This window comes from Crinia signifera, chromosome 1, assembly GCF_055691185.1.
Source record: "Crinia signifera chromosome 1, ASM5569118v1, whole genome shotgun sequence".
Classification (NCBI taxonomy): Eukaryota; Metazoa; Chordata; class Amphibia; order Anura; family Myobatrachidae; genus Crinia; species Crinia signifera.
Genome location: NC_139217.1, coordinates 45,160,354 through 45,175,405, shown reverse-complemented (window position 1 = coordinate 45,175,405; position 15,052 = coordinate 45,160,354). Strand labels below are relative to the sequence as shown.

At 45.3% G+C, this 15,052-nt stretch overlaps 2 protein-coding genes across 2 annotated transcripts in view; one reads left to right on the top strand and one right to left on the bottom strand.

Annotated features, from left to right (window-relative positions):
• Positions 1-15,052, top strand: part of SMYD1 (SET and MYND domain containing 1) — a 42,703-nt gene that overhangs the window by 12,567 nt on the left and 15,084 nt on the right. The window contains exons 2-4 of the mRNA XM_083145335.1: positions 6,433-6,609; positions 7,935-8,148; positions 9,842-9,972. Coding sequence (XP_083001461.1) covers positions 7,951-8,148; positions 9,842-9,972 — 329 coding nt within the window. The 5' untranslated portion in view covers positions 6,433-6,609; positions 7,935-7,950. The remainder of the gene's footprint in view (positions 1-6,432; positions 6,610-7,934; positions 8,149-9,841; positions 9,973-15,052) is intronic.
• KRCC1 (lysine rich coiled-coil 1) overlaps positions 1-15,052 on the bottom strand; it is a 60,302-nt gene that overhangs the window by 40,672 nt on the left and 4,578 nt on the right. The gene's annotated exons all lie outside the window — the stretch shown is intronic.

Genomic DNA, 15,052 nt, shown 5'->3' with positions numbered 1-15,052 from the left:
CGTCACTGCCTAATTTCCATGGGAATGCCCAGTGTTTTCATGGGAACACCCATGAAAGCTGGGCGTTCCCATAGACGTAGCCCGCCGCTCCACACTCTGCATGGGTAGGTTCTGAAGCCAATATACATAAATAAGTCACCTATTTAGTTTGCATTGATGCCTAGTAGGTGGTCATAGACACGCCCATTAGGTGATGATAGACACGCCCAGTAGGCGGTGATAGACAGGCCCAGTAGGCGGTGATAGACACGCCCAGTAGGCGGTGATAGACACGCCCCTCCAGTGGCGAACCCCCTAATGAAATGGTATTCGCACGGCTATGCTCCTACTGGATAAAGAACATCCCTTCTAAATGTTAAGAGGGGAAAGATTACAGAGACAAGTTTACCGAAAATACGGGCAATTCGTATACGTATTGATGTGCTATCAATACGAATACGAATTGCCGTATTTTAGGGATAGTAAATGTCAAAAATAAGTGTATTTCTAAATACAAATACACCTATTTTTTTTACAAATTTCCTTTAGTAAATTTCCCCCAAACTGTCCAGTTTTATGCATGTCTTAAGAACCATGGTCTACCAGAGTGGGTGTGGCTTAATGGAAATGGGTGTGACATAAGTGGGTCAGGGAGCCAGATGTACTAAGCTTCAAATAGTGACAAAGTGGAGAGTGATAAACATGGTTGCTTACCCTCCCGGAATGGCCAGGAGGGCCCCGAAAATCGGGTCCCCCTCTCGGCCCCCCGGATAGGTGGGCAACCCTCCTGGATTCTGGGGAACCCCAGCTCACCCCCCTTGTTTGTGGTTTCCTCTCCCCCTGACCGCGGAGTTGACATAACCTGATTTGGCGATCTACAGGAGGGGGTAGGGCTAAAGTGTCATAATCCCGTCATTTAGCCCGGCCCCCTCCGCGAAGAGAGGCAAACAGGGTCATTTTCCAGCATGAGGCGGGGCTTAAGGACGTCACTCTCAAGCCCCCTTGAACTCTTGCTGAAAGTGGGGGGTGGCGGTGGCAGGGTTTGTATTTGGAAGCAGGGCTGGTAACAGAAAACTAGTGTCCAATATCTTGATAGCTATCTCTGGGACCCTCCATCCCCTCAATCGCTATAATCCCCCAACCCACTATGCTGGAACTTAAATTGGAAGTGCCCCCTCTCACACATAGACATGTGTACAGTATATCTGGCCTGAGCATAGGTTGGCTGAGGCTCACCTTGTAGACAGAGACTTCAGAGGGTAGAAGGACAAGCTGGGCCGGGGGGCACAGTCACACGTGAAAAACAGGGAGCCGGGGTCAGCCAGATCCAGGCGCACCACCTGCCTGTCAGCGCAGGGGGGGGGATTGTGAATGAGGGAGCTTACACGCTGCTCTGAAAATTTAGCAGCGTGTCAGCCAGTGGTAGTATCCGCATCCCGCCGCGCTGGGGGGGGGGGGGGGGGGGATGCAGGAGCTTACACGCTGCTAAACAGCATGTTTAGCAGCGTTTTACTCAGGACTACCTGCCGCGTCCCGCCCCCACCCGCCGCGCTGACCTGTAATGAGAGCGGCTGTTAGCACAGCTCTGAAAGCCGCATCCCGCCACTCAGCCTGTCAGCGACAGGGCAGGGCTGCACCAATCAAAACGGGTGCACGGCGCCCCGCAAATCAAGCTGGCAGAAACGCTGCACTGCCGGGAGTCAGGCAGTGCTGCAGGCGCTGCTGTTAGTCTGCCCACGACTAGATTCTGCTTCCTCCCTGTAAAAAAATCTGCTCGCCAGGAAGCAGAATCTGGTCATCATGGCAACCTGGCCCCTGGGATTTGTCGAGCCCTGTTCTAGATGATATTAGATGAAAGATAATTTGATATATTCTAGAGGATAATAGATGGAGTGACATTTAATAGAGAGTGATTTTGTTTATTTGGTGATTTTTTTTGCGCAAAAACGTCCGAAATCGCCAACTTAATGGGATGCGAATTGCGGCAAAAATCGCACTTTATTTATCTATTTGTGCTACTGTGGGACTACAAGTCCCAGCGGGCCCTTTATTGCCCACATGCTGGAACTTGTGGTTCTCCAAGTCCCTGCATGTGGTGCAGGCTTGCTGGGACTCATAGTTCCACAGCAGTATACAATAGTTTTTCTATCTTTTTACACCAAATATCAGCTCGATGTCCACCCCCAGGGGCATCAAGGACAGCCCCGGGCTTCAGCATGGGCAGGTGAGTTCTGGGGGGGGGGGGGCTTCTTTGGGGGGGGTCCCCACTCATGGTGACCGGTCAGGGGGTGAATGCTTTGGCCGGGGGGACTTGTATAAAAAGTCTCCCCCCGGCTGTGGCATTACCCTGCTGGCTGGTTGGGCCCGGTGCTGGTTCTTGAAATACGGGGCACCCCTACTCATTTTGTCCCCTGTATTTTTGGAACCAGGACCGGCCCTTGAGCCTGGTGCTGGTTTTATAAAATCCTGGTGACCCTATTTGTTTTGCCCCGTGATTTTATGAAACCAGGACCGGCTCTTTGAGCCCGGGGCTGGTTATGCTCAGGAGGAGGGACCCCACGCCGTTTTTTTTTTTTCACTTTTTTTACACAAAATCGCACATTTCTGATTTTTATGACTGAAAATCGCACATTTTCATGACTACAAATCGCACTTTATCGCGCTTTTTTGCCGCGAATTCGCATCTCATTAAAAATGCGAATTCACAGCAAAAGTGCGATTTTTGAAAAGGGCGATATAGGGCGATTTAGGACAAAATCGCACTTTGTAAAAAAATCTCATTTCACTAAATCTCGCCCATGGTATCTGATTGGTTTCCCATAGCAACATCCCATGTGAAATAGAAGTCCCATATAAGTAAATGTCCCCCAATCAGGGCATTGTTGTGTGAAGTGCTCAGACAACAGTTTCCCTCTCTGCCCGGAATACCTCTGCTCTTTCTGCTTTATATCAGCACTAGTATGTCAGACGTCCACATTACTCCTGGCAAACAAAAGTCTGACACTGTGCCAGAGACTTTTCTAGCTTCTGTACCAGTGCCATACGTAGCTACTGCAACTGCTTATAGGGCACTGCCAAACCCTGGGATGACCCTGCACTGGGTGCAGGATGTAGGGCACGGGGCTATAGTTAACTGAGGTGCCTATATATATATACACACCTTGAAAAAGGGGTCTAAGCACCCCGAAATTTCGTTTTTTACCTTACGCTATAAACGTCATTTCTAAAGTCCACTGAATGTCTACACATTCCCTGTTGCCACAATAACTCGACAATGTCAATATCATAACTGTTGACATTATGAATGTCGGCATTGTCATTGCTATCCTTATGACTGCATCCAACTCTCCATCATTCCCAGTGATTGAAACCAACCAGAAGATCTGGCTGTACTCTCCGTGCTTCTTCCGGAGAGGCTCTTTTAAGTCGGCAAGTATGCTGCATGGTACTACTAGCTTGGTGGCCACAGGGGCGGGCAGGGGTCCCTGCGGTGGATGGGCAGTGGCAGGGTCCCTGCGGCGGATGGAAACTAGTCATCACTAGTCCCATCCGCCACAGGGACACTGCTGCTGACTGTCCAGCCGCCGCAGGGACCCCCTTCCCGTCCCATACTGCCTGGACCCCAGGGACCTGCTGCCCGGACCCCGCTGCCTGCCACCCACCCACCACTGGAGACTGGAGTGTGTGGGCCCATGATGTGTGGGGGGCCCAGGACGACCGCCCCTGTCGCCCCATGGTGGATCCTCCACGGCTTGAACTACACATCCTAACATGCCCTGCATCAGTTTTAGCATGGCCAAATAGTAAAACTGTAGCAGGGCATGCTGGGATGTGTAGTTCAACAACAGTTGGAGTGTCAAGGTTAGCCATCACTGCTATAGGTCAACCCTAAATTCTCCACATGCAATAGGTCGACAGGTCCAAAAGGTCAATATAATGGTTACTGACACCGGGGCCGGTGTAAGGCTTCTCAGTGCCCTAGGCAAAACTTCAATTTAGTGAATGTTTATGTTTTTACTGCAGATCTATTGGGGTGACAAGAAAGACCCCCAATTAGTGACTGTCCTGACTAAATTGGGAGACATGGGCGATATAATTAAACTAATGAAAAAGGGGTTAAAAATATTGCCAGTGACCGATCCATGCAAACAATGGCCCCCAACACATGGCCCATGTGTTTAGCCACACACACATCCACATGAGTATGAGGTAAATATTGCGGTTTGTGCTGATTACCCACCTCTCCTCCTGCTTCCTATCCTCCCACCTCATACAGTGGTGCCTCCTCAGCCCCTCCTCCTGCTTCCTCCCACCTCATACAGTGGTGCCTCCTCTCCTCCTGCTTCCTCCCACCTCATACAGTGGTGTCTCCTCATCCTCTCCTCCTGCTTCCTCCCACCTCATACAGTGGTGCCTCCTTAGCCTCTCCTCCTGCTTCCTCCCACCTCATACAGTGGTGCCGCCTCAGCCTCTCCTCCTGCTTCCTCCCACCTCATACAGTGGTGCCTCCTTAGCCTCTCCTCCTGCTTCCTCCCACCTCATACAGTGGTGCCTCCTCAGCCTCTCCTCCTGCTTCCTCCCACCTCATACAGTGGTGCCTCCTTAGCCTCTCCTGCTTCCTCCCACCTCATACAGTGGTGCCTCCTCAGCCTCTCCTCCTGCTTCCTCCCACCTCATACAGTGGTGCCTCCTCAGCCTCTCCTCCTGCTTCCTCCCACCTTATACAATGGTGCCTCCTCAGACAATCATTAGGTCGACCACTGAAGGTAGACATGCATGAAGGTTGACATGACTGCTGACATGGGTTAGGTTGACAGGTCATTAGGTCGACACAAGCATTAGGTCAACATGGGGACTGTCCCCAGTCAAAAGGTCGACATGGGGGTTTTCCCTTCTTTTTGAGCCGACATTTGCCAACAGGCGGTATTTCATGCCCTACCATCCACTAGGGCGTGGTGGGGGAATGAAATAGTGTGCAGAGCCATGTGAGGGGACGCGGTGCACTTTTTCAGTATCCATGTCGACATTCGGGACAAATAAAGTGAAAAACCCCATGTCAACCGAATGCTAATGTCGACCTAATGACCTGTCGACCTAACCCATGTCAACCTTCACGTATGTCGACCTTTAGCCATATTCTGCAAGTGTTCTGCGGTCTGAATAAAGCCCAGTAACAGCAATGACACTGAGCAGTGATTTGTGCACGAGTCCTGTACTGTAATGAACGCTGATGAGCTATTAGTGTTAGCAGTAGAGCCGGCACTGGAAGTGAGTTATGGCATGGCTGTAATGGAGCAGAAAATAGATGTGACATTCAGTGCCGGCTGAGATCTGTCATCTGTGTGATGAACACCTTACACTTCACTTACCCTTGGCAGAAGCTGTGTGTGTGTACGTGTAGGAGACCATGTGCCGAAAGAAACAGTAAGGCCTAAAGTACCTGTAACTGTAGCAGCCAACTTTGTGCAATGACTGGTGGTGTTTACGTTATATGGAAGAGAAATGCAATAAACAGACGTGGTTCCTGGTTGTGGCAGCACACAAAGAGCTGGCGCCTGTGTCTGTCTGAGGAAAAACAATTGCAAACACCACCGTCATATGCACTCACCAAGGGCATAAGTCAATAGAGCACCAACTGATGAATAAAGGCCTCCATTTTGCCTATAGTCAAACAAAAACAAAAAGCCCTAAAGAGTTGTGGTGTACATCTACAATATATGCGGGTGTCCAAGTATGCTTGACAGGGCTGCTACTAGTAATTTTGTGGCCTGGGACTGATTTCCAGTCCAGGCCCCTCCAGCAGGTTCCAAAACACAGGCTTTAATGCAGGGCGCCTGCGGCCAATTAAAAAGCAGCACCGGCTGGTGAGCAAATCAGAGCTTGCGTACCGGCAGCCGCTCCGATTGGCTAACGGTACACAAGCTGTGATTGGCTCAAAAGCCGGTGCTGCTTTTTAATTGCCCGCAGGCGAGCTGCATTGAATAAGCCTGTGCTTTGTTCAGTACACCGAGCACAGCACAAGCAAAAAAAAAAACTGCACGTTCAATCAAGAGACCCTCAAAAACATTCTAAGGGGTAAATTTACTAATTCTTCTAAAAAAATGAAAAGAGGTGAAATTGCCCATAGCAGCCTATCAGATTCTATCATTTGCTAAAATGCAATAGAGAAATGATAGACAAAATCTTATTCATTGCAATGAGCAACATTGTCTCATTTTAAGAAGCGTTAGTAAATATAACCCAAATTTATGTCCAATGTAGTAATTCTTAAAAAAACAATTTGTTGTAAACTAAAGTTTAAAAATGTTGCAATATTTTTATTTTTTTATTTAAGAGTGGATTATACCGTTTTTTTTTTAATTGATAAATAATGATTGGGGACATGGATAATGTTATTAAAATGATGCAAATGGGCTGTGATAGTCATGTCATATATTGTGTATCTCTTCTCAGCTACGCCCCCACCATCTGCCACACGTGCTTCAAGAAGCAGGAGAAACTCCAGCGCTGCGGACAGTGTAAATTCGCACATTACTGCGATCGGACCTGTCAGAAGGACGCCTGGGTGGAACACAAATTTGAGTGCGCCTCCATCAAGAAACTTGGCAGAGCCCCAAATGAAAACATCAGGCAAGACCGCGGCATATACATAAAATAAAATGTGTATTCTTTAAATAAACAAAAACTATCTATCCATAGATTATGTCCGCTAGATCTCTTCTAATATGGCTCCTCCCTTTCCTGTTGCAACTTCCTGTCTCGTGCCATTGGCTATACTGTAGTATTTACTTTAGAGGGATGCGACAGATTCTAAAGTATTTAGGTAGATAGCCTCATATACTTTAGAAAGGGTTGCGGTCAGGATACCGGACAGTCAGAATACCATCAGCGGAATCCCGATGTCCAGAATTTTGATGACCAGAGTCCCGATAGATCTATACTGTGGTTCGGAATGGGCAATATGGTTAGGGCAAGGCACTAGAGGGGATGGTTAAGGACAGGCTGCAGGGGATGGTCAGGGATAAAATACTCACCGGAGATCTGATGGGATTCATGTCGATGTCAGCATTCTGGCTGATCCCAACCACCGAGATTCTGATTGGGGACCAGATGTATCAAGCTTCAAAAAGTGATAAAATGGAGAGTGATAAAAGCCAGCCGATCAGCTCCTAACTGCATACTTCCCTACCCTCCTGGGAAAGTTGGGAGGCTCTCCTGAAAATATGGTCCCTCTCTCAGCTCCCCGTAAGGATGGGCAAGACTCCAGACTTCTGCTGGACCCCCACATCCCCCCCCCCCTTCCCCTCCGGCATGCCCCTACCCTGCCGGTTAAATGCTTGCATTCGCCTGTCTACGCAGCAAAAAAGATGCAAATCACGTCGTTTTAACCCCGCCCCCCTGCAGTACACCGGCAAATAGCTGCATTTCTAAGGATGGGGGCAGGGCTTGTAACAGCAGGCTCTGGCCTCGCCCCCAGAAGCATCGCTGAAGGTTTCCTCTCCAGGCTTCTCCCAGAGAGGAATATGCCTAACTGCCAAGTTAAAGATGGGTTTGAAAAATGTCTGGTAGGAGCTGATTGGCTGGCTGTTTATCACTCTCCATTTTATCACTTTTTGAAGCTTGATACATCTGGCCCTGGATCTGCTGCTGTGTCTTCAGACACAGCAGCAGATCACAGAATCTGTCAGTGGGCGTCTTTCTACTCATGATGCCTTTTGCGGCTTTTACTTATTTTAGCACAGCCGCTGCACACAGACGTCTCTGAATCAGATCCCGTGTTTTTTTTTTATAGCTTTTAAATATTTATATGTTAAGAGAGAGAGTGGACATATAGGTTTGATTACATAGGATTCCATGGAACACGCAATAGATAAATGTTATGAGAGCAGGTAATACTGTATATCTTGAAATGATGTCCCTGGCGTGTGCATCACGTGTGTCTGCCATGTAACCAGGCTTGCCGCTAGAATCATGTGGCGGATAGAGAGAGAAGGAAGCGGGCTGACGGAAGGGTGTTTTGTCTCCGTCGATGACCTGGAAAACCACCTATCAAACTTTGAGACAGAGGAAAAGAACGGTCTCATGGAAGATGTTCAGTTCTTTATGGAGTATTGGCCCAGCCAGAGTAAACAGTTCGGCATGCACTACATTTCCTATATCTTTGGAGTGGTAAGTGTGAGTGCTGGAGAGCAAGGAAGTATTGGATTTCTGGGTGTGTTATGTCGACTTTCAGAATGTCAACATGGATGTTAGATTAACGTAATGCCAGCAATAGGCATGGAGTGGGTTAAACATCCAATGCTGTGTGTGTGACCCTTGGGTAGCATGTGACTCGGGGATCCAATAAGGATAAAGGGAATGGCAGAGGTAGCTGAGTATTAGGGCAGGAAAGGGAGGAGTCTTCCTCTCTTTCCTGTTGATTTTTCCCACCCTCCCTCCCCTTTTTTAATTATGGGTGGGTGTTTTTTAATTGTGTTGGCTGATTTTGTTTTGATTACGTCTGCAGGGTGTGGGGTGGAGTTTAGTTAAGTAGCCGTTCTTTCTTGGCCACCATTATTTAATTAGTTTAAGAAATCAATCTAGTTTAAAATTTGATAATGAATCAGCTAACAATTTCTGCCAAACCTATGTCTCCGAGTCTTTATTTCAGGTTTAGTTATGTAAGTTATGTGATGTGAAATGTTAAACATGCTAGAGGTACACACATAAGGTGCTAGGATGTTTATGTCGGCATGTGTCCTGTCTGCATGTACAGTGCTTCTGCGATTATAATTTCAACAAGGACATATTGCTGACATTGCGCATATCAACAATCTGCACATTGACACTGTGTTTATCTAGTTGCAGCCTAAACCTGAATAAAAATCTAACCTTAACTGCAGCTTAACTCTAAAACGAATCCTACAAATAAACATAGCCTACTGTAACTCTAACCGCAGCCTAACCCTAAACCTAATCCTAACCATAACCTGACAGTAACCCTGATACACAGCCTAACCCTAACTGCAGCCTAACTCTAATCCTAACTCTAACTACAACCTACCTCTAAACGTAACCCTACTGTAACTACAACCTACCTCTAAACATAACCCTTACTGCAGCCTAACTCTATACCTAACCACAGCCTAACCCTAACCCTAACTGCAGCCTAACCCTTACGGTCCCCATACACTATGCGATATGGGCCCGATTTAACCCGATTCTGGAGGATCGGGCCGAGAAATCGGGTGAAATTGCCAAATTGTGTAGTGTATGACATCTGATCTGATCCAATGTGCGGTCCCATGCACATCGGATCAGATCCGGAAGTCGGACGGTCCGCACATAAGATAAATCTTATGTGCAGCCGTCAGTGCGGCAGGGAGCGAGGTTTGATTTTGCAGTGTAAATGATTACCGCTTTAAAAAAAGTGGAGATTTCTCACCAAATCTCTCACTTTCTGAATCTCTCATCCTATTACATCTCACCTTATATTGATAATGACATTGTGACTGTCAACATGTTTAATGTCAACAAATGTTACCATACATAATTTTACTCCTGTTCTATATGATAAAGAAAGAGGCACCAACACTCCCATCTTCAGAAATGACCACAAATACCACCTTAGTAACACGCATTATGCCACACTTAAACACTAGCCTGACTGCTGCACCAATATTAATATACAGATGTAGTTTAGTAGTTAAGTCAGAAGCATAAATCTAAATTTTATCCCATTTCGAGTTTTCTGTATTTTCTATAATAAACTTTCTATTTTATTGCTAAGGATATACAGTATATTTGTCTATTTGCTTATTTGATGATCAATGATTCTTTCTTGTATCTTTCTACCTCTCCCTGTTCTCCATTCCATGGACAGATAAGCTGCAACGGATTCACTTTAAGTGACCAAAGAGGTCTTCAGGCTGTTGGAGTTGGAATTTTCCCAAATCTCTGTCTCGTTAACCATGACTGCTGGCCTAACTGCACGGTCATATTCAATAACGGCAAGTGAGTACAATATTTCTATGTGACACGTCAGACGACGAGGGCATGTAATGAATATAATGACTATGCCTTTCTCCAGATGCATACCCCTCTCCCCTTTACCCATTCTCCTACACGAATTCTCAGTTTAAAATCTGCTACTCTGTTCCAAACCCAACATCCTGGTACCCCAAGTTAATTCACTACCCAATAATTGTTTTTATTATAATAATGAATCACAAATCATATGCAGCTCTGTAAAGGATAAACATAGAAAACAGTAACAAAGGATAAATACTATGCACATAGGGCACCAAAGCATAAGTACATGGTATAAGGACCAAACATTAATACCACACCACAGTCTGATATTAGGGGGAAGGGAGGGACATCACCCGGAAGTTAGTGGGAACATACAGTGGTGAGTGGTGGGAGGGAATCACCTCAGTATTCTCTAACCCTGTACTCAATATCTGAGGGGTAGATGTATGAAGCAGTGATAAGGGAGGAGAAGTGAGCCAGAGGAGCAGTGGCCCATGGCAACCAATCAGCTGCTCTGTATAATTTTATATTATAAAAATTACAGATGTTACTTCAGTGCTGATTGGCTGCCATGGGCCACTCCTCCTCTTGCTCACAAGCAAAAAGTTGACATGCAAAAAGGTTGACAATCATTTTTGACTTTTTTTTGGGGTGTCTATGTCGACATAGGTTGACATGGACACTGTATAAGTGTACCACGTCCCCTCGCATGGCTCCCTGAGCTCGTCATGCTTCGGGCACAGTGCCTCACTGCGCTTGGCACACTATTGTACTCCCCCTCCACATTGATGGGGATGGTAAAGTAGGAACAAGTTTTTTTTTTTTTTAAACAAAGTGAAAAACACATGTTCACCTTTTTCATGATGACCTTTTGATCATGTCGATCTTTTCCATGTGTCAACCTACTGCCTGTTGACCAATAGTGGTCTATCTGATGACTGTCGAAGTAGATACCGTTGGCCCAACGGAGCTCTGGTAACCTGGACATTGCGAGAGTGGAACAAGAGGGTGTCTGCAGCTACCCCAGCATATCCCCACTCCCTCTCCTTTATCTACTTCTCTATCAGTTCCTCTTTGACCACTAAGAAAATGGCTTCTGCTCTCCCCACTTTACTGAGTCTGCCCTCACCTTCATCTTCTCTAACCTGCTTATTTCTGCTCCTTAAACTTTAAGACACCATTGACACAGTTGACACAGTTGACCACCTTCTTAACCTTGATGCCATACACTGCCTTATACTTATCTTCCTCACCGATCACTCCCCCAGTGTCCTCTCTCCTCGCCTGTTTCCCGCCTTTTCCTCTGTGAGTCCCCGACAGCTCTTTTCTGGACCATTGGGAGCCTTGATAACTGCATTTGGGAACCTCTGCTATAGATTGCCAGCTTGCGAGCAGGGCCATCCTACCTTCATGACTGTCTGTTATTACCCTGTTTTTGTTCTACTACTGTTGATATCAAATGCAAAGTGCAATGGAACATTCTACGCTGTATAACAAACTGTTAATAAATAAATAAATCTCTCCCTAAGGGCCTCAAATAGTGATAACACGGAGAGTGATAAACCACCAACCAATCAGCTCGTACGTGTCATTTTTTAAATCCAGCCTGTGAAATGTCAGGTAGGAACTGTTTGGCTGGTGGTTTATCACTCCCTATTTTATCACTTTTTAAGGCTTAGTACATCTGGCCCAAAGTGTTTAAAAGTATTGCGATCATATTGTCATGCCCTTTGTACAACATCCAGTGTTGCAGTTGTCATTTAGTTCCAGGTATAAGTACAGCCAGGTGAATTTAATGTGCTACAATTTAATTGGCTGCTATGGGCAAAATCATCCCATCTTCACAGTGTGAGCCAGATCCTCTTGGCGTAGACAGTTACAGCAGGGAGCTGTGATATATGAGAATCTGCTTCTCTATTAGCGAATTTGTCCAGCGTACTGTAATAAACCTACTTTTCAAGCCGCGTCCTCCGTGTTCTTATCCCCTGACATTTATGTGAACTTTCATTCATTGAAATACCACCTCCCTGGCTTTCCCCAGCTACATGACCAGCTGGTCCCTGTAGCTAGGTGACAGGAGCCGGCAGGAAGTTTGCGCTTCCCATATACTTTTTATGTTTAGTGTTAGGTGTTATACGACACAAGGTATTATATTCTGTTGTATTGATCATTTGGATTCTGAGTGTATGCATGCTTGAAACTTTCTATAAGGAACTTATTTGGTCGTTTACAGAAAGTTTAATCAGTTTTTGGAAAAATTTGGAAATATGGAAAATATTTGGGCCAGTTTGGAACAGTAAACGAAAAAAGACCACAAATGTATTTATTTATTTACAGTTTCTTATATAGCGCAGCATATTCTGTTGCGATTTATAATAGTAGACAGTGATAGAACAAACTGGGTAACACAACAGACAGACTTGGAGGTAGGAGGGCCCTGCTGCAAGCTTACAATCTATAGTGACATAGGAGGGAAACACCAGTACCAGTACAAGGACATAGGAGGGAAACACCAGGCACCAGTAATAGCATAGCAGTCCCACCAAGCTGCAAGTCCAGAAGGGAAGCTATATAATACATAATTGTCTCAGAGGGTTATTTATTTATTATTTATTTACAGTTATGCGTGTGATACTTAAATATGATAGGCTTGCCTGAAGAGGTGAGTTTTCAGGGAACGCTTGAAAGTTTGGAGGCTAGTGGAGAGTCTTATTGTGCGTGGAAGGGCATTCCATAGGGTGGGAGCAGCCCGATGAAAGTCCTGTAATAGTGAATGGGAGCTGGTGATCCGTGCAGAAGAGAGACGCAGATCTTGTGCAGAGCGGAGTGGTCGAGATGGGAGATATTTTGTGATAAGTAGAGAGATATATGCTGGTGTAGTATGGTTAATAGCTTTATATGTGATGGAGCAATGAAAAGATATTACTTTTTTCTAAGTGCCCAAATCTATCAGGGAACCTTTACTGATGTTGGATACAGCACATACATGGAGCTCTTTTGGTTGAATTTACTGAGAATTTAGAAGTCAGGTCAGATGTCTTGAACAGAGATTTTTTAATTGTATTATAGGCCCTGAAACCTGAAGCCCATCTCTGATTGGTGGATAGCTTGAGCTATCCACCAATCAGCATGCTGATAGCTATTCACCTCCTGTATGTAGGTTGGACGGCAGGCGGTGCCTCACCACTCTGATTGTGTGACCACCACCCGCCCTTTCTCGGAAGCCCCTAGAATTGCTGGGCTGTGGTCCTGAAGCAGATTTCACCAAACAAACAAACAAAAAACAAAAAAGCTGGTGATTGTTTAATTCAGTAAAATATATAATAAAAAAATGTAAACCTGCAATAACTTTGATAACATTAGCATTTGGCTTGAAAATAATTGTCATGTAAATAAAAATATGATATGTATAGATATGTCACAGGCTATGTATCAAACTTTTAAAGTCCATGACTAATTATTATTTCTAATACCCTTTTTACACCAAAGCAATAACCTGGGTTGTTGCCGAGTTTCCCCCGGGTCAGTGCTTGGTGTAAATGGGGTAAAAAATAACCTGGGTCCTGTTACCCGGCAATTTAACCCCAGAAATTTTCCCGGTTAAACACTGGTGAGACAGGGGCAGTGTTAAAGGGTAACCTGGGTCATCTGACCCGGAACCCATTTACACCAATGGGGGAGCCCATACCTCTCGACCGCAGCGTCCTGCAGTCAGTCCGGAAGTTGAGAAGGGGGTGCATACAGCGGGTGCATACAGCCTACACTGCGGTCTGCTTTCCTGGTTCCGGGCTTGCCCCCTTGCGTGTAGGGTTGGTGTCGCAAAGGTGCTGGCTAGCAGAGTTCCCGGCACTTAGAGATGATGTCATCTCCAAGCACCGGCCCAGGACCCACCTCTGCCGAGGTCACCCACCCAGCATTATGCCAGGTGGGACATGGTGTAAAAGCGTTTTAGTGTAAAAGAGGTAAAAAAAGTTTGAGTGGACAATCATTTATATGATACGGTATTACGGAAGCCAAAATCGAACTGCAAAATGTCTAAAAGGAACATTTTTTTAGAAACCATTGCAGAAAACCCTGATTATATAATATGAACAAGGTTTTATGTGTTTTATAACAAAAACTGGTTTTGCAAACTAGAAATTGATACATGATCGTTATTATCCCGAATATCAATGTAGTGTTCCCAGACTATCCCAACCTTTGCTTCATTTGATGGACATTTGTGAACCCATATGCATTTTAGACTGTTGTTTTGTTTTTCAGTCGTGAGGCTGTTAAATCAATGTATCACACACAGATGAGGTGGGTCAGTGTCACAAGCACCATTGTGAAACCCTCTACTACCCCTTCTCCTCATGAAATCAGTAACCCCCACAGCACCTCTACTTCCCATTCCTCACCCACCACCCGTATATGTACATCTGTATGGAATGCACAATGTATGGCATCCGAATTAATACTGTTTCTATTAAGCCTGCCCATTCCATCCTAATACCATCCTCCGTTCCGTGTACTGCACCTCCCACCTCCATGAATCCCATGGTGCACAGTGATATCCTACGTTCGTCATCTGAAAGCATGGACTATGGTCAAAAAAGTTTGGAAATCAGAATTATGTTTTGTTAACTTTTTTTGAGCCATTTACTTATGACTTACTAATGAGTATTTCTAACAATAATAAAAATACTAAAGTCTATTCAGGTAAATATTTTCACACAGAGTTGCACATGTGTTTTTTACACTTTAATGATGCCAAAAATTAGTTACATATCATTTAAGAGTGATAGAGTAAGCGGAGGCAGCCATTTTGTAGTAGAAACCAGATTAATTATGAGAATGAAACCAATCACTTCAATGGTAACTTGTCATGTCACCAGTGTCCACTGAATTGATTGGCTGCATGCTTATTTGCTGTTTGAATCCAACTGTTGGCTATAATGAGATATGACAATTGTACAGAATGTTTGAGTAAATCTATGATGTACAATTCTAATATCTAGAGTTTCTGTTATATTATAGTGTGGTGTTACATGATATGTGCTAATAGTTTATATTAGAATAC